The sequence below is a fragment of the Protopterus annectens genome, chromosome 7.part0, assembly GCF_019279795.1.
Source record: "Protopterus annectens isolate FY-2018-M chromosome 7.part0, PAN1.0, whole genome shotgun sequence".
Taxonomy (NCBI): Eukaryota; Metazoa; Chordata; order Ceratodontiformes; family Protopteridae; genus Protopterus; species Protopterus annectens.
The window spans coordinates 250,025,149-250,052,054 of record NC_056739.1 but is presented as its reverse complement, the minus strand read 5'-3'; the positions used below and the strand labels follow the sequence as shown (position 1 = coordinate 250,052,054).

The 26,906-nt window shown below is 44.4% G+C and overlaps 1 protein-coding gene across 1 annotated transcript in view; it reads left to right on the top strand.

The window, feature by feature from the left end:
- LOC122806378 (glutathione S-transferase Mu 3-like) overlaps window positions 1-26,906 on the top strand; it is a 294,186-nt gene that overhangs the window by 21,188 nt on the left and 246,092 nt on the right. The window contains exon 2 of the mRNA XM_044076732.1: window positions 21,398-21,473. Coding sequence (XP_043932667.1) covers window positions 21,398-21,473 — 76 coding nt within the window. The remainder of the gene's footprint in view (window positions 1-21,397; window positions 21,474-26,906) is intronic.

Genomic DNA, 26,906 nt, shown 5'->3' with positions numbered 1-26,906 from the left:
CAGTGGAACCAGTCCCTAAAAAGGCCGGTTAAATTTCTAAGTTCTCCCAAGGATAAGACCTTTTGGAGTGAAGGGCGTCCCTGTTGATGCCATCGTGGTGGCCTCTGCTACTAAAAAGGAGCTTGCTGAACAGAGCTCCACAGTTCGTCCCTCGCAGGAGTCTCACCTGATTGACTGTTTTGGAATGCGCATTTTTGCCCTTCTGCTACATTCAGACTTGAGAGCCACCCAATTTATGTGGCACACTTCACCTGGTCTGGCAGAGGTATTTGGCGTTGGAGCTTACCACTTCCCTTTCAGAGTTGCTTCTTCCGGAGAGCCTTAAATTGGTCTCTCCAAAACTATCCACTCTTAATTTCACTCTAATTTCCCTGGTTAATGCTTTGAGGTTGATCTTCAATGAGGGCCACCCTCAGCGAGTGGTGGGTACAAGTATTGCCATTAGAAGGCACACCTGCCTTCGCTTTGGTTTTCGAACTCCTTTGAAAGGTGTGTCCGTCACACTCAACGCCCTTTTCAACGGTTCTACCTTTTGTTTGGTTCCTCCGTCAACAGACATTTCCGCACCTGCACAAACAGCTGCTTTTTATCTTAATTTGACTGAAAAATTTCATAAGTCGGATTCAGCTCTTTGTAGCCTTTGTCGTGGCCAGTTACCAAGGTATCCATTTTCATTAGTCAGCTGTGTTTCCTCCGCTATTTACAGGCCAGCAGGCACATGGATCTTTCCAGGCCAGTTAAGAGTCACTCTTCTACTAGGGTCGGTAGCAACATCTTTTGCTTTCTTGGATGAGACTGTGTTGCTGCTACTTGGTGTGTTTCCCTGCACACCTTTGTTGGTTACACATCTTAAGTTGGATTTGGTGTCTAGTTCATAGTAGCTGTAGTGGACTCATGAAACTGCATCAGATAGAGTTGTATGCTTACCATAACTTGGAATATGTGCTATTTAGACTGGCCTTTTTCCTTTATCCAAAGCAAACTCTATCTGAGGGCTGTGGGTCAGCAAGGGATTATGGGAAGGGGAGGCGATGGCCTGGATCAGTCTTTTCAGTTGCCAGCTCTGCTACAAGACCCATCCTGTGGATGACACCGGGATAAAGCATAGATTGTAAGTAGTTATAACACACTCTAGTCCATATGTTTGGGTGAATGCCCCTGACCACCTCTGGACTCTATGAAGAAGAGAGACTCCTGATTGAACGCTGTCCCAGGCAGATATGACCCTAGCATTAAGCAGCATTCTTACTTCAACAAGGATGATTCCTACAATATAAATAAAACGATAGACTCTCACAATTGGCATATAGCTTCTGGTGTTAGTCCAGTTGGATCCAGGCATCTGTTAGCTCAAGCTATGAAACATGATCGACAGGCCACTGTACTCTTTGCCAGACATGATCTGCACCTGTCTCCCTCTAGGCTTTCAGGATACTCTTATGCTTCTTCCATAGTGCATTTTTGGCAGTGTCAAAACATCAAAATTTCTGGTCTTAACAAAAGTCCTTCACTCGAGGTTCGTTGCTGCTTGTGTTTAAACATGAAACCAGATTCCTCTGGAAACACTCCTCACTTTGGAAGATGCTGACATCCTATGCAGTCACTGAGGCATGGTTCAAGTCTGTTGAGAGCACACTGGTCGTGCAAGGCTGCAATGCTTTTTACATGTTCAGACCTCTAAGTGTGAAAGAACCAAAGGTGGAAGTGCATCAGTCTTAAAGCAAAGTACACCTCAAGACTGGCCAAAACAGTGACTTTTCCAAACTAATCCATGTTCACCAATTAACTATAGGCACAATATCCTAGCATTGCTATCTATATAGATCCTCCTCACCATGAACCAAGAAAGTAGGACTGCAACATCTTGGTTACAGGAGATTTCAAGTTATCCTTCCATCAACTGGGTGGTATACAGGGAGAACATTCTCCTGCCCAGAGGTTCCTGTGGACTCTGAGAGAGCATTTGTATTTTGTGAGGTTTCTCACCAAGAAAATACAGGGCCTCCTGTAAACTTGACTTGTATGGGTAGACTGAGAGCTGTCACTGTGTACTCTGTATTGTATCGGCTGCTGAGGGGCAGTTCTGGTGCCTGGCCTACTGGGCAGTCTCCAATCCTGCCTCTCAAAAGGCCGTGGTGCATATCCGCAAGATCAGATGGTACAAGAGTCACTTGCTTTAGGGATAGTAACCTAGTCTGTGACATAGAACATGCTGAAGATAGATGCATCTCACAGAGATTGCTACTTCTTTAAACTTTCAGCTCATGTGAAGCAGAGCTCCTCACTGGCCTTGTATACAAGCACAACCTAGATAAATGGGCAGACTGCCAAATTCACCTCGAGGGTGGCACCTCCATGTCCCTCATGGACAGGGGTAGTCTGTTGATCATAACTCACTCTAGCTAATTATGTCCATCTAACAAAGGATAATTCGGGCAATTTGGGATTAACATGGCTAGGCATGCTGTAAGGACTATAGAGCTGCAAGTCTAGTAACGTATGAACCCATGTGTTTAAATGGTCAACGGATCTGTACAAAACTGTTATCCTTTTTTGTGTGAGAGATTCTAAAACAGTAAATACCTAGTTATAATCTCTCGGTAAATAATCTCAGTATCAGTCCAAGTGGTATGATTATACTTTAAGGTTTGCTGCTCTGCATCCAAGAAGTTACTCTCATCCCCAACAGTGTAGAAACATGTTCTTTTAATAAGTACCCAAGATGGGGCAGCAGTTGTAAAGTTTGCAAAACCATCTAAAGTGAATTGGATAAATGCCTGTGTCAGACATGTTAGTGTTGATGCTTTACACAGTTTGGAATTTCAAATTGATTTTGCCTTGGTGAATTATTTTGGTTGGTTGTGCACTTTAGCCATGTCTGTGGTTTTCTACTACATTCTCTGCAGGACATACACTTCAATGCGTTTACTTTCTAAGAAATTGCATGTTGTGGGAAGCACTTTGGGTGTTCCATGCAATTAAGATACATTGAAATGGTTATCCTTCTTCAGGTTACCCCTTTGTGTGCCCATTTTATGATGTGCACAGGTGCATACCTAGGATTATGTATATTTTTATTCTGGCCTGCTATTAATCAGGATTGTTGTATATCACTTAACTGATGCCAGTATACTGTGTACTGTTAGTGTGTACTCTTTCACCTTTCCTCTACATCATGTAGTGCGTGTTGCACATGCCCAAAACGAGCCTTATCAGTCTGTGGACTGGCACTCACGATTTATCTCTTCTGTGTTGCAAGGGATACACTAAACTTGTGTGGGGCATGGTTTTAATAAAACTTTCACATTTTAGCAGTTAAAATCTTTGTGCAATTATGGTGGTGCACGTGCATCACAGTAGTGATGCACTAGATGCTGCAATAAATCATGAGCAAATCACTTTCAGAACTAGTTCATGGATCAGAAGGTACATGCACAGTACATGGAAATGAATTGAAAATTGACAAAATTGGGAATGCTGGTATCTTGAAAGGTTAGCCATGAATTGTGCTGCTACCAGTTAACTTCCACAGACCTTGTTGGAAATGAAGACCAGTGGAATCCCCAGGAGTTTTTCTTGGCAATTCCGCTTTCAAGCAGATGGAGAAGTGAAGCTAGAAGTTTTTGAAGTAACCTTCACATTGTGTTCTGGACTGTGTACCTTTTTTCAGCACTGCCTTGATAATGGCAGAGGTGTTTGGGGCCTCATGTTTCTCTATAGAAGTTATTGCTACTGTATATACCTATCTTTACCACTGAGTGGACTGCCTGTGCTTGCCTTCACAGGTATGGATATGGACAGGATGATGCTGGGCTTTCCGAAAGCTCCAGATGGAGTTGGGACTTCTGGCTTTGATGCGGGGCTTTCTGAAAGCTCCAGATGGAGTTGGGACTTTGGATTCCCGACCTGTGGGCCGGAGAAGCCAGCTCTCCCAACTCCCAGCTTTGATAAACCTCCTCATCCAGACCAGAGGCTTGGATTCTTGGACTGCTTGAACAGAGGGAGGCTAGGGGCTCCTGGGGCCCAATTTGGGTCCTTCCTTGATGGGATTGGTGGCTGGTACTGTTTGTTCCTCCAGAACAGGCCGTCGGGCCTGTTGAGCCGGGGTCTAATGGGGTTGGATTCAGGCCCAGAGCTACCATGACCAGTCTCCTTGCGCTTTCTGGGCTGCCAAAAGATATTTCTCTGCTCTCAGCTGCCTCTCCTGTGAACGGTCATCCTACCCAGCCCCCCAGTATCTGAGCAGCTTGTTTCATCCTGCTTCTGGTCAGCCTGTCTGACTTTTTGACATAGACTCTAGGGGGATGCCACCTCTGAAGAGGGAAGTTCCACGAGAAGGAAGGACCTGCAAGGGGAGGAAGACATCTTGACTCCCCTATGGAGTCCCTTACCCAGGATCACAGGATGCTGATTGAGGGGGGCATGTCCCCAAGATCTCCACTGGAGGGACATCTCCTTTGCGAGATGTACTCAGAGATCCTCAAGGGCCAAAGTCGGATTGGTCTACCCAAACCCTGTTCTCTGAGGAAGCCAGATTGTTATGGGAGGCTTTTGGGTATGGGGGCTGGCCATCTACCCCCCCCTTGCTGATCCTCTTATTTTATTTTGCCTTGTGCCAACAGGGCTTGGAAGGAGCCAGATACCCCTGAAAACCCAGTGCCCAAGAAAGCTGAGTAAGTTTGAGTCCTCCATCCGATAGAACCTTTTTGGTCCAAAGTGGTCCCAGTTGGATGCTGTTGTGGTGGAAAATGCCACCCAAAAAAGGAATTGGCAGAGCAGAGTCTTTCTGTCCTTTCCACCTAATCGCAGAATCGAGAGGGCTATGGACAAATTTTGAAAGTTTTGATGTTCTTGGCTGCTTTTAGCCTGTGGAGCATTAATTTGTCTTGCGCATTTCACCCCTCTCCAGAGGGATTTGATAAAGGAACTATCTACTTCCCTGTCTGGGTCATGTCTGAGGAGAAATTCACAGTTTCTCCAAGCTGTCAATCCTTCTCATCTCACCATAATTTGTCCAAAGAGGCTAATTTCCAATGCTGCAGAAGGTCCTCAAGGGCAGTGAGCTCTGGTATTGCAACAAGGCCATGCTCACCCATTGGAGGCTTGGTAGAGGCCTAAAGACGCCCAACACCCTTTGATGGTTCTGATTCTTTGTCCCACCTGTGAAAGACTTTGACCAGTGAACAGGAGGAAAAGATCTTGTTCACATTGGGGAACAGGCTCTTTCTGCCCTCGAGGTCTTTCCAAGACCCAGAAGGGGAGTAAGAAAAAAAATGTGGGCTCAGGAAGGCACAGCTCTCAAATGTTCCAGGAGATTCCTTCCAGGGAAGAGGTTTAATGGTAGATCGCTCTAGGCAGAAGAGGCCCAAAACCAAGCACCCGAGCCCTTCTCTGAGAAACCTTGCAGTCCCTGAGGGTGTTGCCCAACTGTCCGTGGAGGAAGCAGGGTCTGTTTGCACTCCGCTAGCCTCTATATTACAAACTATCAGTGGGTGCTAGTGCCCATCCAGGGTTAATATTGTATCTTGAAATTTCCCCAAAATCATTCCTCTTCCAGATCGCAGCCAATGGAAGAGAGGCAAAGCCCACGAGAGTTGTAAGCCTCTTCAAAAGAGAGAGCTATCCAAGCAGGTCCCCACAGGACATAGAGGATCCCAGAGCTTATTCCTCTGCCTCCTTTAGTTCCAAAGAAAATAACCCACATCTCCATTTTGGATGCATGAACCAGTTCGTATGTCTTGGGATGTCACTGTGCAGTCGATTGTTCTGCATACAGCAGCAATTATCAATGAGCTTCAGTGACCGTGACAATGCATCACTCAAGAAGCAAAAATCTGTCCAGGAGGTTCTTTGTTTTGCCGAGAGTCTGTCTTTCCTGCCCGTCCCCTGCCCTTGATCTCGCTTCTGCCCCCCGGTGTTCACCAAATACATGGTGGGGTTAGCAGGGAATCAAGTTTTCCCTATTTGACGATTGGCCCTAATGGCCCTAAGGTATCAACTACTGTAATACACCACCATTTCTCCTGTTCCATCTGCTGGGTATTACAGTGAAAATGGCGAAATCCTCTTTGATTCTAACCCAAAAGCTGGAATTCATAGGCACTCTGTTGGATACCACCCCTCAGTCACAGCCTATCTTCTCAATGGGTGTCTCTTATTAGTGACAAAGTTCGGACTTTGCTGGAGCTAACCTGTTCTCCAGCCTCACTCATTCTCAGGGCTCTAGGATCGATGGCGGCCACCATTTATTTGGTTCCAATGGCTATGTACCATATGAGGGTCCTTCAGTGGACCCTTGTAGTCCAGTGGTCAGCATTGTGGCATCCCCCGATCCTTTCCCATTCTGCTTACCGTGGTGTCACAGGCATCTTTCCTGGTGGATTCGTCACCGGATCTTCTAGCAGGTAGGCCTTTCTTTCCTCCGACTCCTATGGCGACAGTCACCCTGGATGCTTCCCTCCTGGGGTGGGCATTTCCAGGGACAGCCTATCCAAGGGACATGGTCACCCTCGGAGACCAAACTGCACATCAATGTTCTGGAGATGAGGGCAGTCATTTTATCACTGCAAACCTTTCAAGACTGCCTTCCTCAGGGAACGATTGTGGTTCTATCAGACAATGTCTGTGGTATATAAACTAGCAAGGAGGTACATGTTATCTGTTATGTCGCGAGGCCATGAGGGTCTGTGAGTGGGTGATGGCCATGGGGTGCTTTCTCACTGCAACGCACATTTCCGGAGCATCCAACGTGTTGGACAAATTGAGCAGGGCTATATTGACTCCTCACGAGTGGTCCATGAATCCAGTGGTGGCTCAACGGATCTTCCGTCGGTGGGGTTATCCAAGCTGCAATCTGTTTGCATCTCTTCTCAACCACAGATGCCATGATTGGCCTTTGGGACTCCTTCTCAACCTCTAATTCCCAGAGTACTGGCCAGACAAGTCAACTGATCCTCATTGCCTTTCCTCGGCTAAGGTGTGGTTTCCTGAACCAGCCAACCAAGACTGTGGCTGCTTCTCATCTTATAAGGTACATGACATGGAGCTATCCACTTCTGGCTATCATAAAGGATTCTTGCTACATTCGCCTCTTAAGGCTTTTGTTTTTCCTTTATTTTGACCTCCAAAATTCTTCCCATGGGGATTTCTTTTTGTCTTAAGCCTTTCCACCTCCTATTAAAATGCTTTCTTTCCTGGAAGGAGCTAGTTTTTTCATTACAGGCAAACACCTTTGGGATTCTGCTCTTCTACAGCTGCCTTACTTAATTTTCCACAAGGACAGGTTGTCCTCTAAAACCAGATCCATCCTTCATGCCTAAAGTGGCCTTACCAGCAATCTCAATCAATGTATTCATCTACCATTATTTTTCCCTAACTATTCCAATAAAGGGAATGTATTCTGCACACATTGGACATTGTCAACCAGATTTTATTACGTGGATCTAGAATTTAGGCATTCAAACCAACTTATTTGTCACCTTCTCTTTGAATAGCAAGGGCAGGGGTATTTCGAAATTCACTGTTTCCCATTGGATTTCGCAATGTAGAAAGTATTCCTTAGCTACACCAGTGAGGGCTCATTCTACCAGGGCAGTCTCTACTTCCACTGCCTTTTCAGATAATTAATCTTTAGATGACATTTGTGCAGCAGCAACCTGGTCTTCTCCCCGCACTTATCACTAGAAGTTGGATTTCTTTTCCAGAGGAAAGGCTTAATTTGGCTCCACGGTTCTTTGGCATGTCCTTCCTTGAGACCTCCCAGGATTTAGGTAGCTGGGGACTTTGACCCAAATGTGAGGAATTGTGACTAGATATCAGATTTATAGTTATGTACTTACCATAACTTGGCATCTGTGTTACCTGTAGTCACCATTCATCATGATCCCACCCTCCAGCCCCCTTCCTGGATGATTGGTTTGATTTTGGCGGTTCTGTTTTGTCCCTTCCTTATGCAAACTCTGAGGGACTGTAGGGCAGCAGAGCATTATGGGAGGGTAGGAGCTTGAGCTAAGCTGTGTTCCGAGTAGGCCATCTTTGAATGGGGAGTACAGATAACACAGATGCCAAGTTATGGTAAGTACGTAACTGTAATTCCATTACTGTGTCCTGTTGTGGTGCTTCCTGAATTAGATTTTCTAGAGTCCTTCACTTTGTAGGTACTTCATGACCTCAGTTTCCATTTCTTTAACTTCTCCATTACTGATCTTTCCTACTTTTCCTCTCTCATATTTATTTATTTTATTTTTTGTATTAGTTTTTCATGTCTGGATTCCTTTGCCTGTGTTTCTCTCCAAATATCTTTGGTGCTCTTTTTGTATTGCTTAGTTCTGTTTTCTCCTTTGCATAGATATTATACCATATTAAATCTTTCTTTCCCATGTCCATATTTCTTCTTCAAATGTCTCCTGATCTTCCTGTCTCTCCTTACTTTGGGGACTTGTTCCATCATGCTGTGATCTAACTTGTGTTGGACCTTTAATTTTAAAGTTTTTTTTTCTTTCTCCTTTTATAGCTTTTAGTGTTCTTTTCTCCTGCATTCTTTTAGCTTAGGTTATACCCCCCCCCCCCAGTAGCTTTTTAAGTTTTCTTCTCGGGCCCTTTCGGTAGTTTCTGTTGGGGGGGGTTCTTTACTCTACTCTAGCTCCCTTAACTAACTTTCCTTAGGTAGTCCCTTTTTAGCCTTCTCTACCCTTCCCTGTTTGTAGAGCTTGCTGTTGGTGTTTTTCATGCATGCTTGAGTGTGTGCTCTTCCTATGTTTGAGAAGCCATCTGGCATTAAAAGGTGCAACTTGTGTGATGCCCCATTCCAACTTGCACGAGTAGTGTGTCTGCCTGGGAGAGAGTCACGTGGAGGTTGAATGCAGCATATGTGCTGCATTCTACCTCAGGGCTCTCACGGATCCCAGAAATAAGCTTCTGCTTAAGGGGCTTGCTAAAAGGGGTCCTCTAGCCTCTGGTTCCCCAGGCCGCCTTCTGATTCTATAAGAAATCCTTTTTCCTCTTCTAAGGATTCTCCTGCCAAAAAGATGAGACTCTGATCACAGATCCCTGGATCCAGGCCCAGCCTCTTTCGCTTTTGATCTGGGCTCTGAGAGCCTCCGATCATTCCGTTGGATCTGAAGCAGCTCAGACTCTCTTCGGATCCAACCCACCTGTTGGATCTGTCTACGGCACTGGCCAAACCTTTGGATCATCCATGTCTTCGGATAAGACAGTTATATCGGATACGATAATTGATCATTCCCCCTTGAGATGTAGGAGCCTGGATGTAAGACAGTAGTCGAGCTCCCTCCTGAGACTGTAGGTTAGTGTCAGGTTCTACGGCAAGGTCAGGACATTCTTCTGTATCTTAAAGTCCTCCAGAAGTTTGCTTCCCTCCGATATGGATAGGATGATGGAAGGGTTTCCTCAAGGTCCAAATGGAGTTGGGCTTCTTATATCCCCAGCTCTTGCCAAGGGGACCCTCTCCATCCGTGGGACTTCACTCTCCTCGTCAGACCCATCTAGGTTCTGACTACCAGGGATCAGAGAGAGTCGTGAGAGACCTGTGTCTTCCTACACACCTTCCTTTCTCATACTGTAGGGGTCCCTGGCAAGTCCCTTTCTTGCTGTTCTGTTGGGGTCCCTGGCCTTGTCTGTTCTGCTGCTAGCCTAGCAGGCTGCTTCTTCACCCAAGTGGGTCGGCGCTTCCCTGGGGGGGTGGGCTCTGACTGATCCAGAGTTTTTCACACTGGGGCTCCTTTGGGGGGCCTCCTCGGGACCAATGGGACCTGGATCTTCTGGAGATTGTCTGACAGGGGTCCTTCCTGTCTTCCTTGGGTGGCTCCAGCCATGGGGGAGCAGAGAGTGGCTTCCTTCCTACCGCATGAAATGCTGGGCTGGGCACCCTTCTCCTCCTGGTTAGTTACCTCCCCTTTTCTAGGTTTTCCCCACCCCTCTCTCTGATTATGGTAGGAGCTCCTCGCTATCCTTCCAGGGTCGGGCTGTCCCATGAAAGTGCCTCTAGATGGGTATTATCTCTCCCTTGTACCTGCCTCCCTGGAGTCCTACCCAGAGGCCATCAAGCAGCAGCCTTTTTCTGAAGAGTATGTGCGAGAGGCACTTGGACTCACTCTAGAGAGTCCCTCAGAGTCCCTCACTGAGGACAGGAGGGTGATGGGTCCCCTAGATGGTCCCCAGACCAGTGTGGAGAAGGGACCTCCTCAAAATTCTCAAGCAAAGAGACAGTTGGTCATCCCCCACCTCATCTTGAGAGAACCAGTGTTTTTGAAGGCCTTTGAGGCAGGCCCATCTTCTACCTGGGTGTCCCCCCTGTCGAACTTGTACAGCTTATTGTCGACAGGGTGTGCAAGGAACTGGACACAGTGGCACCAGTCCCTAAAAAGGCCAGTTAAATTTCTAAGTTCTCCCAAGGATAAGACCTTTTGGAGTAAGTGCGTCCCTGTTGATGCCATCGTGGTGGGCTCTGCTACTAAAAAGGAGCTTGCTGAACAGAGCTCCACAGTTCGTCCCTCGTGCAGGGAGTCTCACCTGATTGACTGTTTTGGAATGCGCATTTTTGCCTCTGCTACATTCAGACTGAGAGCCACCAATTATGTGGCACACTTCACCTGGCTGCAGAGGTATTTGGCGTTGGAGCTTACCACTTCCCTTTCAGAGTTGCTGTTTCCGGAGAGCCTTAAATTGGTCTCTCCAAAACTATCCACTCTAATTTCCCTGGTTAATGCTTTGAGGTTGATCTTCAATGCGGGCCACCTCGCGAGTGGTGGGTACAAGTATTGCCATTAGAAGGCACACCTGCCTTCGCCTTTGCTGGTTTTCGGAACCCTTTAAGGTGTCCGTCACTAACGCTCCTTTCGACAGTTCTACCTTGTTTGGTTCCTCCGTCAACAGACATTGACCCACAAACGGCTGTGTTTTTATCTTAATTTGACTGAAAAATTTCATAAGTCGGATCAGCTCTTTGTAGCTTTGTCGGGCCAGAAAAGGGCTGGCAGTTACCAAGGTATCCATTTTCTATTAGTCAGCTGTGTTTCCTACATTTACAATAGCAGGCACATGGATCTTTCCAGGCCAGTTAAGAGTCACTCTCTACTAGGTTTGTAGCAACATCTTTTGCTTTCTTTGGATGAGACTGTGCTGCTGCTACTTGGTGTGTTCCCCACACCTTTGTTACACTTTAAGTTGGATTTGGTGTCTAGTTCATAGTAGCTGTGGACTCATGAAACGGCATCAGATAGAGTTGTATGCTTACCATAACTTGGAATATGTGCTATTTAGACTGCCTTTTTCCTTTATCCAGCAAACTCTATCTGAGGGTTGTGGGTCAGCAAGGGATTATGGGAAGGGGAGGCGCATGAGCTCTGGATCAGTCTTTCAGTTGCCAGCTCTGCCAAGACCCATCCGTGATGACACCGGATAGCATAGATTGTAAGTACATAACACACTCTAGTCCATGTTTGGGTGAATGACTCTGGACGTACCTCTCTGGACTTTATGAAGAGAGACCTGATTGAACGTTGTCCCAGGCAGATATGACCCTAGCATTAAGCAGCATTCTGCTTTCAACAAGGATGATTCCACAATATAAATAAACGATAGACTTCACAATTGGCATAGCTTCTGGTGTTAGTCCAGTTGGATCCAGTATCTGTTAGCCTGCGAAAACATGATCGACAGGCCACTGTACTTTGCCAGACATGATCTGCACCTGTCTCCTCTAGGCTTTCAGATACTTGCTTCTTCCATAGTGCATTTTTGGCAGTGTCAAAACATCAAAATTTCTGACTTAACAAAATCCACTCGAGGTTCTGCTGCTTGTGTTTAAATATGAAACCGCATTCTCTGGAAACACTCCTCACTTTGGAAGATGCTGACATCCTATGCAGTCACTGAGGCATGGTTCAAGTCTGAGAGCACACTGGTCGTGCAAGGCTGCAATGCTTTTTACATGTTCAGACCTCTAAGTGTGAAAGAACCAAAGGTGGAAGTGCATCTGTCTTAATTAAAGCAAAGTACACCTCAAGACTGGCCAAACAGTGACTGTTTCAAACTAATCCATGTTCAATTAATTAACTATAGGCACAATATCCTAGCATTGCTATCTATAGATCCCTCACCATGAACCAAGAAAAGGACTGCAACATCTTGGTTACAGGAGATTTCAGTTATCCTTCCATCAACTGGGTGGTATACAGGAGAACATTCTTGCCCAGAGGTTCCTGGACTCTGAGAGAGCATTTGTATTTTTGTGAGGTTTCTCACCAAGAAAATACAGGGCCTCTTAAACTTGACTTGTATGGGTAGACTGAGAGCTGTGTCACTGTACTCTGTATTGTATCGGCTGCTGAGGGGCAGTTCGTGCCTGGCCTACTGGGCAGTCTCCAATCCTGCCCTCAAAAGGCTGCATATCCGCAAGTCAGATGGTACAAGAGTCACTTGCTTTAGGGATAGTAACCTAGTCTGTGACATAAACAGAACATGCTGGCAAGATAGATGCATCTCACAGAGATTGCTACTTAAACTTTCAGCTCATGTGAAGCAGAGCTCCTCACTGGCCTTATGCAAGCACAACCTAGATAAATGGGCAGACTGCAAATTCACCTCGAGGGGTGGCACCCATGTCCCTCATGGACAGGGGTAGTCTGTTGATCATAAACTCACTCTGCGAATTATGTCCATCTAACAAAGGATAATTCGGGCAATTTGGGATTAACATGGCTAGGCATGTAAGGACTATAGAGCTGCAAGTCTAGTAACGTATGAACCCATGTGTTTAAATGGTCAACGGATCTGTACAAAACTGTTATCCTTTTTTGTGTGAGAGATTCTAAAACAGTAAATACCTAGCTATAATCTCTATCAGTCCAAGTGGTATGATTATACTTTAAGGTTTGCTGCTCTGCATCCAAGAAGTTACTCTCATCCCCAACAGTGTAGAAACATGTTCTTTTAATAAGTACCCAAGATGGGGCAGCAGTTGTAAAGTTTGCAAAACCATCTAAAGTGAATTGGATAAATGCCTGTCAGACATGTTAGTGTTGATGCTTTACACAGTTTGGAATTTCAAATTGATTTTGCCTTGGTGAATTATTGTGGTTGGTTGGTTGGTTGTGCACTTTAGCCATGTCTGTGGTTTTCTACTACATTCCGTAGACATGCCACTTCAATGCGTTTACTTTCTAAGAAATTGCATGTTGTGGGAAGCACTTTGGGTGTTCCATGCAATTAAGATACATTGAAATGGTTATCCTTCTTCAGGTTACCCCTTTGTGTGCCCATTTTATGATGTGCTGGTGTGATACCTAGGATTATGTATATTTTTATTCTGGCCTGCTATTAATCAGGATTGTTGTATATCACTTAACTGATGCCAGTATACTGTGTACTGTTAGTGTGTACTCTTTCACCTTTCCTCTACATCATGTAGTGCGTGTTGCACATGCCCAAAACGAGCCTTATCAGTCTGTGGACTACACTCACGATTCCTTCTGTGTTGCAAGGGATACACTAAACTTGTGTGGGGCATGGTTTTAATAAAACTTGCACAAAGATTTTTAACTGCTAAAATGTGAAATTATGGTGGTGCACGTGCATCACAGTAGTGGTGCACTAGATGCTGCAATAAATCATGAGCAAATCACTTTCAGAACTAGTTCATGGATCAGAAGGTACATGCACAGTACATGGAAATGAATTGAAAATTGACAAAATTGGGAATGCTGGTATCTTGAAAGGTTAGCCATGAATTGTGCTACCAGTTAACTAGACCTTGTTGGAAATGAAGACCAGTGGAATCCCCAGGAGTTTTTCTTGGCAATTCCACATTTCAAGCAGATGGAGAAGTAGCTAGAAGTTTTGAGTAACCTTCACATTGTGTTCTGGACTGTGTACCTTTTCAGCACTGCCTTGATAATGGCAGAGGTGTTTAGCTCATGTTTCTCTATAGAAGTGTGCTACTGTATATACCTATCTTTACCACTGAGTGGACTGCCTGTGTTGCCTTCGTATGGATATGGACAGGATGATGCGGGGCTTTCCGAAAGCTCCAGATGGAGTTGGGACTTTGGATTCCCGACCTGTGGGCCGGAGAAGCCAGCTCTCCCAACTCCCCCTTTGATCGCTCCTCATCAGACCAGTGGCTTGGATTCTTGGACTGTTGAACGGAGAGGAGGCTAGGGGAGCTCTGGGGCCCAATTTGGGTCCTTCCTTGATGGGATTGGTGGCTGGTACTGTTTGTTCCTCCAGAACAGGCCGTCGGGCCATTGAGCCGGGGTCTAATGGGGTTGGATTCAGGCCCAGGCTTTACGGACCAGTCTCCTTGCGCTTTCTGGGCTGCCAAAAGATATTTCTCTGCTCTCAGAGCTGCCTCTCCTGTGAACGGTCATCCTACCCAGCCCCCCAGTATCTGAGCAGCTTGTTTCATCCTGCTTCTGGTCAGCCTGTCTGACTTTATAGACTCCAGGGGGATGCCACCTCTGGAAGAGGAAGTTCCCAGGAAGAGGACCTGCAAGGGAAGACATCTTGACTCCCCTATGGAGTCCCTTACCGAGGATACGGATGCTGATTGAGGGGGGCATGTCCCCAAGATCTCCACTGGAGGACATCTCCTTTGCAGATGTACTAGAGATCCTCAAGGCCAAAGTCAGTTGGTCTACCCAAACCCTGTTCTCTGAGGAAGCCGTATTTATGGAGGCTTTTGGTATGGGGCCATCTACCCCCCCCCCCTTGCTGATCCTCTCATTTATCTTGTGGCCAACAGGGCTTGGAAGGAGCCAGATACCGTGAAACCCAGTGCCCAAGAAAGCTGGTAAGTTTGAGCCCTCCATCAGATAGAACCTTTTGGTCCAAAGTGGTCCCAGTTGATGCTGTTGTGGTGGCCGCTGCCACCAAAAAGGAATTGGCAGAGCAGAGTCTTTCTGTCCTTCCACCCAATCGTGAATCGAGGGCTATGGACAAATTTTGAAAGCGGATGTTCTTGGCTGCTTTTAGCCTGTGAGCATTAATTTGTCTTGCGCATTTCACCCCTCTCCAGAGGGATTTGATAAAGGAACTATCTACTTCTCTGTCTGGGTCTATGTCTGAGGAGAAATTCAAGGCAGTTTCTCCAAAGCTGTCAATCCTTCATTCAATTGCGAATTTGTCCAAGAGGCTAATTTCCAATGCTGCGGAAGGGTCCTCAAGGGCGGTGGGCTCTGGTATTGCAATTAGGCGTCATGCCTGGCTCCATTTGAGTGGGTTTGCAGAGGCCTTAAAGACGTCTTAACACCCTTTTGATGGTTCCACACTCTTTGATCCCACTGTGAAAGAGACTTCCGCAGTGAACAGGAGGAAAGATCTTGTCTAACGTTGGGATCAGGTTTTCTGCCCCTCAGAGGTCCTTTTCCAAGACCCAGAAGGGGAGTAAGAAAAAAATGTGGCTCAGGAAGGCACAGTCTCCCTTTCAAAATGTTCAGGAGGATTCCTCTTCCAGGGGAAGAGGTTTCAATGGTAGACGTCTCCCCAGGGGCAGAAGAGGCCCGCAAAAATCAAGGTTCCAGGGAGCCCTTCTCTGAGAAACCTTTGCAGCGTCCCTGAGGTGTTACCCAACTGTCTGTCCGTGGAGGCAGTTGGTGGTCTGTTATCACTGCACCTGCTAGCCTCTGCAAGTATTACAAACTATCAGTGGGTGCTAGCAGTTCTATCCAGGGGTTATTGCATTCCCTTTTTGGAAATTTCCCCCAAAATCACGTCCTCTTCCAGGCGTGCCAGTCGGGAAGAGGCAGCCCAACAGGAGGTTGTAAGCCTTCTTCAAAAGAGAGCCATCCAGCAGGTCCCCACAGGACATAGAGGATCCAGAGCTTATTCCCGCTTCTTTTTAGTTCCAAAGAAAATGGGACCTACATCCTATTTTGGATGCATGAACCAGTTCGTACAGCAATTTTGGATGGTCACTGTGCAGTCGATTGTACCTCTCTTGCACAGCAATGATTGGATGAGCTCAGTGGATCTCCAGGATACGTACTACCATATAAAAATCTGTCCAGGAGGTTCTTTGTTTTTGCTTGAGAGTTTCTTTTTCCGTTCCGGTCCCTGCCCTTTGATCTCGCCTCAGCCCCCCGGGGTGTTCACCAAATACATGGTGGGGTTAGCAGGGAATCAAGTTTTTCCCTATTTGGACGATTGGCTCCTAATGGCCCCAAGGTATCAACTACTGGACAATATTCACACCATACTTTCCCTGTTCCATCTGCTGGGTATTACAGTGAAAATGGCGAAATCCTCTTTGATTCTAACCCAAAAGCTGGAATTCATAGGCACTCTGTTGGATACCACCCCTCAGTCACAGCCTATCTTCTCAACGGGTGTCTTATTAGTGACAAAGTTCGGACTTTGCTGGAGCTAACCTGTTCTCCAGCCTCACTCATTCTCAGGGCTCTAGGATTGATGGCGGCCACCATTTATTTGGTTCCAATGGCTCTGTACCATATGGGGGTCCTTCAGTGGACCCTTGTAGTCCAGTGGTCAGCATTGTGGCATCCCCCGATCCTTTCCCATTCTGCTTACCGTGGTGTCACAGGCATCTTTCCTGGTGGATTCGTCACCGGATCTTCTAGCAGGTAGGCCTTTCTTTCCTCCAACTCCTATGGCGACGGTCACCCTGGATGCTTCCCTCCTGGGGTGGGCATTTCCAGGGACAGCCTATCCAAGGGACATGGTCACCCTCGGAGACCAAACTGCACATCAATATTCTGGAGATGAGGGCAGTCCTTTTATCACTGCAAACCTTTCAAGACTGCCTTCCTCAGGGAACGATTGTGATTCTATCAGACAATGTCTGCGGTATATAAACTAGCAAGGAGGTACATGTTATCTGTTATGTCGCGAGGCCATGAGGGTCTGAGAGTGGGCGATGGCCGTGGGGTGCTTTCTCACTGCAACGCACATTTCCGGAGCATCCAACGTGTTGGACAAATTGAGCAGGGCTATATTGACTCCTCACGAGTGGTCCATGAATCCAGTGGTGGCTCAACGGATCTTCCGTCGGTGGGGTTATCCAAGCTGCAATCTGTTTGCATCTCTTCTCAACCACAGATGCCATGATTGGCCTTTGGGACTCCTGTATGCCTTTCCTCCATTAACTCTAATTCCCAGAGTACTTCAGAAAGCCAGACGCCTCAAGTCAACTGATCCTCATTGCTCCCTTTTAGCCTTGGCAGGTGTGGTTCCCCCTCTTAGCCTCGGCAGGTGTGGTTCCCCCTCCTATGATCTCATTTGAAGCATTTACCCTGGGTGCTCAATCCAGTTATGGATCTGCTATCTCATCTTATACCGCACCCGAACCTTCAAACCGTACATCTGACAATGTGGTATGTCCACTTCCAGTGATTTTTGGCTAAGTCCAGGCTAGCTTCACCCATAAAGGAGATTATTCTTGCTTCTCAGAGGTAATCTACTAGGAAAGTTTACGCCAGTAAATGGAAGAGGCTTTTGTTTTGGGCGACTATAAGTTATCCCTTCTCCACCCCTATTTCCGAAATGCTTCTCTTTGACCTCTCTAAGGAAGGAGCTAGTTTTTCCACTGTCATTACAGTTCGCAGCAATTTTGAATTTTCACCTTTTGTGGTGATTCTGCCTTTTCTACACGCCTCTGTAAGGCCTTTTTAAAGGTTTTTTTTTTCCTGTTACGGCCTCCTGTAAAAACCCCCTTCTTCCCCATGGGATTTGGACTTTGGGTCCTGTGGGCTTTGAAAAAAAAAAAACACCCTTTGAACCAACGGCATCGCGTGATATAAAATTTTTCCTGGAAGACTGCCTTTTTAGTGGCAATAACTTTGGCAAACAGAGTTTGGGAGTTGCAAGCTCTTACTATCAAGCTGCCTTACTTAATTTTCCACAAGGACAGGTTGTCTCTAAAACCAGATCCATCCTTCATGCCTAAAGTGGCCTTACCAGCGAATCTCAATCAATGTATTCATCTACCATTATTTTTCCCTAACTATTCCAATAAAGGGGAATGTATTCTGCACACATTGGACATTCGTCAACTTCGATTTTATTTACGTAGGATGCGAGAATTTAGGCATTCAAACCAACTTATTTGTCACCTTCTCTTTGAATAGCAAGGGCAGGGGTATTTCGAAATTCACTGTTTCCCATTGGATTTCGCAATGTAGAAAGTATTCCTTAGCTACACCAGTGAGGGCTCATTCTACCAGGGCAGTCTCTACTTCCACTGCCTTTTCAGATAATTAATCTTTAGATGACATTTGTGCAGCAGCAACCTGGTCTTCTCCCCGCACTTATCACTATAAGTTGGATTTGTTTTCCAGAGGAAAGGCTTAATTTGGCTCCACGGTTCTTTGGCATGTCCTTCCTTGAGACCTCCCAGGATTTACGTAGCTGGGGACTTTGACCCAAATGTGAGGAATTGTGACTAGATATCAGATTTATAGTTATGTACTTACCATAACTTGGCATCTGTGTTACCTGTAGTCACCATTCATCATGATCCCACCCTCCAGCCCCCTTCCTGGATGATTGGTTTCATTTTGGCGGTTCTGTTTTGTCCCTTCCTTATGCAAACTCTGAGGGACTGTAGGGCAGCAGAGCATTATGGGATGGTAGGAGCTTGAGCTAAGCTGTGTTCCGAGTATGCCATCTTTGAATGGGGACTACAGATGACAAGTTATGGTAAGTACGTAACTGTAATTCCATTACTGTGTCCTGTTGTGGTGCTTCCTGAATTAGATTTTCTAGAGTCCTTCACTTTGTAGGTACTTCATGACCTCAGTTTCTATTTCTTTAACTTCTCCATTACTGATCTTTCCTACTTTTCCTCTCTCATATTTATTTATTTATTTTTTTGTATTAGTTTTTCATGTCTGGATTCCTTTGCCTGTGTTTCTCTCCAAATATCTTTGGTGCTCTTTTTGTATTGCTTAGTTCTGTTTTCTCCTTTGCATAGATATTATACCATATTAAATCTTTCTTTCCCATGTCCATATTTCTTTTTCAAATGTCTCCTGATCTTCCTGTCTCTCCTTACTTTGGGGACTTGTTCCATCATGCTGTGATCTAACTCGTGTTAGACCTTCTACATCAAATCCTTCACGTTGCAGGCATTCCATAACTTCAACTTTTTTTTTTTTTAACTTCTATTTTACTAATCTTATTTTCTACATTCCCTCTTTGTGATATTTTATTTATTGTGAAATTTTCCATATCTGGGTGTCTTTCCTTGTATTTCTTTTCGAATATCTTTTTTTATGTTTAATTTGGCTTTCACCTTTGCATAAGTATTGCACAATATCCAATCTCTTTCCCATGTCCATATATTTTTTATGCTTTTCAAAAATATCTAGGTTTTATTTCCATAATTCAGATGCTTTTTCCAAACAGATCAATGACCCCGGATTTCTATTTGAAGCTTCAGTTTTTCTTGAGTAGGTATTTTTCTTTCCTGTAACTTGTCTCAATCTTTTTGTACATCTTGTGTCTGGAAATTCTGAGCTTTTTGCATAATAGTAACGATACATAATTTCTTTCTTATCCTGAATAGTCCACTCTGTCGCCTATCAGTTTTTGTGATTTCTGTGGACTGCTACTTCCTTCTACGACATGGGGGCCATCCTCCCCCTGGGCCTGGCCTGGCCCTGCCCCCATTTAGGAATGTTTCTGGTTTTTGAGGATTCTACACTCTCTAATTTTTTTCCCTGTTCTGGCACCAGTGAGCCTACCAGGATTGGGCACTTTCTTATCCTGGGTCTCGTGCATCCAGCTTTGACGTACCTGTCCATGATATAGGCTATACAAATACAGCCTATATATCGGTGTCACCTTGAGATTTTCTGAAAAAACAGGTCCACATTGTTAAGGTACTCGCCAAGACTTGAGGAGTTCAGTTTCAGCACTGCTACTACTACTTTGCTTGCTGACTTCATCTCTCCATTCGGACCCCTACACTGTAAAATAGCATCTTGTAGTATAGTGTGTTGTAGCTTGAATGTCTAGTGCTGCATACCACTGTAAAAACATGTCTTTTGTGATTTGTGTGTATACTGATCATGTCTAAATGTATCTGTAATTTTTCTATGTGGAGCTTTTCTCCCGGGCCTCTGCTGAAAAAGGACTTTTTCGGCTCAGACATCCCCGGTTAACAAATGTAAAATAAATAGTGCAGAGATCTCGTTTGTGGAAACTACCGTATGTGTCAGTTGGTAGTATTGAGATGTTTAGTAGATTACTGCTTCCATTTCCTGGGGGTGCTTAAACAAGTGGCTTATACTGAATCTCTAATGCACAGGGCTTTCAAACTGGGATGGCTGGGAAGAGATGTAAGGCAAGCTTATCCACTTTGTTAAAATGGATGACTGAATAGGTCCGCTAATGACTGGCAGTAGACTTTTTACGAATAATATATGTGTATGTATACATGTGTGGTGACTAGCTTGTGTGTACTGGAGATGGCTCAAGAATATATCCATACTGATATGAGGTAGAGGAAAGACTACATCCATACTGATATGAGGTAGAGGAAAGACTGGCTTTATCAGATGTGATAAAATAGACTGAGTTGTGGTGCACTGCTGGAGTGGTGTTTATACTGTTTATGGTAGTGTTCTGAAGGCAGTAATTATGACTGGCTGCAGCTGTCCCTCATTTACTGCCCACACTTGTTTCATGTGTATTCATTGGGGGCTAATCACTGTTGTGGAAGCTGTGATATTTCTCTGATCCAGTGAGTTGTACACCTCCTCCTAATGGATGCAGTTAAATCCATGGGAGATTTGCCTTGAAAGTGAAAACTTAGCAATTCACTTGTTTTGTTGAGCAGTAAGGGTCATGGATACCTGTGTGAATAAAAAAGCTGTTCTTTGGTAATGAGTATGCTGGGTGGTAGATTATTTGATCAGCATTCTAAGGAGTGGTGGCAGGACCAGCAATTAATCGGGCAAAGAAGTCTTTTGAAGGTTCAGCACCTTATCTTGGTGGATCAGCTCTTTATCTTGGAGGTAGTCCTGTCACTGCTTTCTGGTTAGAATCTTTAGTGACTTGCATTGAAACATTTCAGTGGTTTCCTTTCTCTTAAATGGGAAGGAGTTCCTCTGTAGAATAGGATGACCTTTATTTTTGCTTGTCTCTTTTGTTTTTGTGGGTCTTTAGGGAGCTGTCTTTGTAGAATTGGGTTTATATTGGGGAAAGGGGCCATGGGAATTGCAGATTGAGTGTGCTTTGCTTGACCAAGATTTTTATTTTGCTCAGGTTAGGCTTTCTCTTTTGAAGAGAATCAGACCTAAACCGCATTGATGGCCTTTATCATTTTGATCAGTATTTAACTTTAAATTGCACTTTTGAACAGGTGCAGTTAAGTAAGGTGGTTATTTTGATGTTAATTACCGTTTTTGGTCTCTTTTAGCTGGCCCAGCCAATCCGTCTACTTTCGGAATATACCGGGACAGCCTATGAGGAAAAACTTTATAGTTGTGGAGAAGGTATATTTTGTAACTTGTGTTTTGCTTACATTTGTAAACTTTGGCTTAATTTTTTTATTCTTATTTTAACTGTTTTTAAATGCATTTTCAGAAACTGTGTACAAACCAAAATGTTTAATGTAAAGTTGTCCTTTTCCTCATAGACTACACAAACGGCTGTAAATGTTGCAACCCACCTCCCTTTTTACTGAGGGTGGAACTAATACACAAGACACGGCACAGGGAGAGCCTTTACCACCCCCCCCCCCCCCATAAAAAAGGCATATAACAGTATTCTGGGAACTACATTGTTGCCCTACCTTCAGGCTTCCGGAGTATGGAAATAACATGCAACTAGTGCCTGTCTGTTGCCCCACTGGCTGCTAAGAATAAGTAAGCACTTGGCCTCTCTGTGGGATGTAGATGTTTGTCTGATAGTTTCATCGGAAATAGACAATTATGTCGGTAAAAGTAGGTGTTGGTAAAATGGGAGCAAGATGCTATGATGTCACAGCTACAAAATTCTAGCAAGTATCCCACTTCAGACTGAATTGTCCATTGATTAAGATTGTCATTAATGTACCATCTTGAGAGAGTGGTGGATCATCTTCCAGCTATAGTAGTCCATGTTTAGAAAGTGGGCACAAGCACTCCAGTAGAAAGAAGCAATTTGACCCCAGCCATAGATTGGTGGATTTTTTTTTATACAGATTTAATGTCTTTTGTGCTGTGTGCAGCAGTAGCGTTGTTGCCTCACAGCAAGAGGTTCTCCCGTTTGATTGTCTGCTTGGGTTGGGAGTGCCTTCTGTGTGGAGTCTGCATGTCCTCCCCGCGGTCGAATGGGCGTGCCTTCGTTGGAGGTTGGGAGTCTGGCTGGCAACTCGAACCCATAAAAAAAATGCCAATCATTAGCAGACCGGAGTTCCGCTGTGGCGACCCCTAACCAGGAAAAGCCAAAAGACAATCGACTATCGTTTCTGCTAACTACATTCTTTCGGCACATATGCTGCCGAAAATTAGAATGTCTTGCACAAAATAGTGTATGGGATAGTCTAACAAACTTGTGCGAATGCAGTAGTGCATTTGCACAGGTGTGTTTTGACTATATGTACGGAGATCGCGGTACAGTGGGGACACGAAATTCATCCATACCACCACTGTAGTGCGATCTCTTGAGTTGGAATATATTAGTAGCAGGGGGCTTGCCCCCCCCTGCAAAAACGTGACCTGTTGTTTAGCAGTTTGATTTGCATCAGCTCCTATGCTGTTATCACGTGATGTTTTCGGTGACAGTGTCTACTCAAATGTCTCATTTGGGTTGACATTGTGAAGTGGTCATGATTCTGGATTCGATGGTTTACTTCGATATTACAAACGGAAATCTTTTTGCCATTTGCAATATTGATAGTAAACCTTTTTGCACTCTATTCCCCATACCAGGTGAGGCATCGGTATATGTTGAAGCCTACTGTATGCTTTTAGTACTTAAAGCTGCAGTGAAGTGAGCATTGGGTACGATTGTAAAGCCTCACCACCTCCTTTTTTTTAATAGGCTTAATTTTAGGACCCCACCAAAAAAAAAAAATTGCAACTATTTATTTTCATAGAGATATAAATTCTCATGTATATCAGTTTTCCTAATATATGTTTAACATACAGATTTTCTTAAGTTACAGCAGACATGATTTAAAGCACATTTTTTCATGCAGAATTTTTTTACCAACTCATCACCTTACCCTTTCACATAAAAACTTTTTGCTTACTTGCTCATTCCAATTACTACATCTACCTCTTTGACCAAAACTCTGTTCACTGCTTTTACCAGATTATTAGCATACAGCAGTAACAAAGGCAATCTCACGCCATCTTTACCCACCTATATATTTGTATATGGGATGTAGAAAACTGCATCCTTTTGAAGACCAGCAACTCGGACTTCTGAACATATGGGTGTATTGTGGTGCAGTTCAGAATTTATTTAGCTAGTTATTAAAAGTCGTACTGCAGTAACTGACTTTACTAATACAACACAAGTTCTTTACTAATACGACAAGTTCTGGAACATTGTATTAAAATATAATATGCTAGTCATGTGTATCTTGTATCACACTAATCACTGAAATGTGTGTTGACATGGTGCTTGATCTGCATAGGTAGTATATTTTTCTGATTGTGGCAGAGGTATGTGTTGTCATAATTACTTTTGGTGGGGTTATGTAGTACTTAATGGGAATTTACCTGTAGTCTAACACCTATGTTTCTGGACTGGGGCAGCAGTTAAATTGTGCTGTAACTAGCATACACCTTTTAAAACAACTGCGAAGGCAGAATATGTTTGGGTTGCATGGCCAGGCTTATAAAGGCCCCAGTGGTCATTAGCCAAGTTATATACCTATGAACTTGTTCTGATAGGTTTTATGCAGTACTTGTTAATGTGTGTCATTTTGTTCCACTGGATTATTAACCGTGAATTGGTAATAGAATTAGAATACCTGTACTGTGAGAGCTGTGTATCCAGTAATAGTTTTCAGTATTTTGATGCAGACGCAGTACAGGGAAATCCGAGACCGCATGGCCTACCAGAGCAATACCTTTTCCATCCTTGGGGGAAAGTTTGTTTCCTTCCTAAAAAATATGTTTAATCCACTAGTGAAGTATGTAATGAGAACACTAAATGGATCAGAACCATAATGGATGCGCTTGGACTCTTCTGCTTGTGTGCATTTTCCTCTCCTATAGGGGCAGATACATTGATGTTGTACAGAATCGAGTTGGGTTATTTGTGAGGTTTGGGAATGTTTGCTTGTTTGCGTGTACTTTCGCATTTTTGAGTATGCAGTTGACCATCTATTCATCCAGGTTATGCTATGCCTTGAGGGTCAGGAAGCTACTTTGTGTAAATTCAAAGGAAGTGTATCCCATAAGGGGAGGGGGTGTCTCTGGAATGTATCTCTATTTTGTCATGAGATCATATTTACATTTTGGTGGAGGTCTCTTGAGCAGGTGCTGTTACTTTTGTGGATGTGCAGGTCGCACAGGACTGGATCCTCTGACTGTACGCTAGACTGGTCACTTCACAAGTGTGTAGGAGAGATGTGTGGTGCGTTTAAGGTGGTCTGGGTAGCTCAAGGAAGACATGCCCTTGTCTTGCTGAGGAAACTCTGGTCTCAGGCTGGGTCATATATTTAGATGCATGCAAAAGGTGCCATTTATACTGTGTTGTGGTGCAGATGGAGTAGAAGATCTGAAAAGTTCTCTGTGAATAGTACAACAAAATGAAAAGATTTCTTAATAGTAGATACATGGTGATCAAAGGATAGTTTGTCAGTGAACGCATCCAAGTTCCTAATGGTAAAGTCCCCTTTCAAAAGGGTGTCGCCTATGTGGAATGTGCATGGGTGCTCAGTTTTGGTTAAGTAGACAGTGCTGCATTTCTTGCATTTTAGTTTTATAGTGTGGTTCAGATACCACTTATTGGTGTCTATTAGTCTTTCCTGAACAACTTGGAACTCTAGTGGGCTGTTAATGACACCACTTTCAGCCACAGGTCCTTGATGTCAGCCCATACCAAATAAGTGACCATAGACCTTATCTCTGGGGCACACCAGAGGTAACTACTCTTTCTGGAGGGGGCATGTCTCTTCCACCAACAGATTTGTATTTGTCGGTTAACCATTTTGCTATCCAGATGGTAATGTGGGCTTTACATTTAGTTTGATTAGCTTGTTGATAATGTCAATATGAGATTGTGATAGAGGGTATTGGTCAAGTCCAGGCAGGCAGTGTGAACAGATTTTCTGACTGAGTCAGTAACGTGTTCAAAGAAGCCCACCAGGTTCAGGCGACAAACTCTTTTTAACACGCCCGAATTGACTTTGGTCCAGAACATGTTTGCCCAAGTCCCATAATCACGTATTCCATTGCAGATGAGTCCTGAGGCTTATTGGGCTATAGTTTCTTGGAGCAGACTTGACTACCGCAGTTCTGCATTCCATCAGCACTAATCTAGTGAAGGGGTCGAGGTTGAACAGGCATTGTCTGGTGCTGACAGAATAGCCTGGCGTATTATCAAGACCCATGGAGCAAATGTTTGGTTTTGGAGAGAGCATTTAGGACCTGCTTGGAGGTGATCAGAAGAGGTGTTGTGTGCATACGAATATGTTGTGGAACATTAGGGGAAGATGGGAGTAAAGTTGGGGCTAAACTTGTTTGCTGCTATGTTGGATGTGTCCTTGGGTGGAGCAAGTATTATGTACATTAACTCTGCATTGCTGGGCAGTTTTCTCAAGGCTTCTGACACAGCTGAAGAAGTCTTTGTAGTTGTCCTTACTGAGCAATTCTCAATTTAGTATTTGATTAAGTTCTTTGATTTTGAGTTCTGGCTAGATGATGGGGTATAAAGTTTGCTTTTATGGGATGAGTTTCTTCCTCTTAAAAGTTTTATTGTAAGATTCCACCATAGAGGTATAGTCCTGAATTTGACATTGTATTCCTGTTTTTGTGGGGATAGATGTCTTGATGCATGCTTTGAGGTAAGCATAGAAATTATTCACAAGTGTAGCAGGGTGTGAAATGTTCCGAAGTAGAGCAGGACCCTTTAAATTTCATCAGGCCTTCAGTTTGCAGTATTAGGTTTGCTTTGAAATGGTACATAACGATAGAAGGATTATGTGGAGAGTCAGGTTTTACCCTTTTCGGTGCTGCTGAAGGTCCTGTTTTGAATAGTGGTGTGGTAACTATAGGTGTTTGAGCATATTGGTGAGAACCCCCTAACTGGGACTTGAGCCTTTTGGTCTAGGGAGCTAGTATTAATGAAGTCCAGGAACATGTGTGCATCGGAAGTGGTGTAGTTCTCCCAGTTAATGAAGGGATAGGTGAAGTTTCCCAAGTGAAGAATAGGCTCATTAGAAGCGTCTTTTTTTATATATGCTTCATGGGAAGTAGTTGACTTGGAGGGAGGATATGGTAGCTTTCTGTGATGAGACAGAGTTCTACTTACTAAGAAAAGAATATGGAGAAGTTCAAGGACTTTGTCGCTTAAGAGTCTGAAGGTGAGATGGCTTCTTCAATGACTAGCTAGGGCAATAATGTTATGGCATCATTCTTGGTGGTGATAGGATACCACTCTATTAGTTTCGCAGTAATTTCAAGTGCTTATTCTGATAACGCTATTGTGTTCTCTGTATGATCCAAGGAGGCATGTCTTTAGTCACACTCCCATGTTCCCAATGACCATGTCATACATGTACGTGAGGTGAAGGGATGCGAGTGCCCTAGTGATACTGCAGTTCCTGACACCTGAAAGATAGCCAACTGTCTCAATCTCTGCTCAACCTGGTAAGTGGTACCAGATGTTCTGTCTTGCCATTGCTGCCTTAAGGGCTTCAGCCTGTAAGTTATTCCTTTTTGCCAGGTTGCATTTTCTGTGTCTTCAGTCTGTTTAAATGCCTCTAA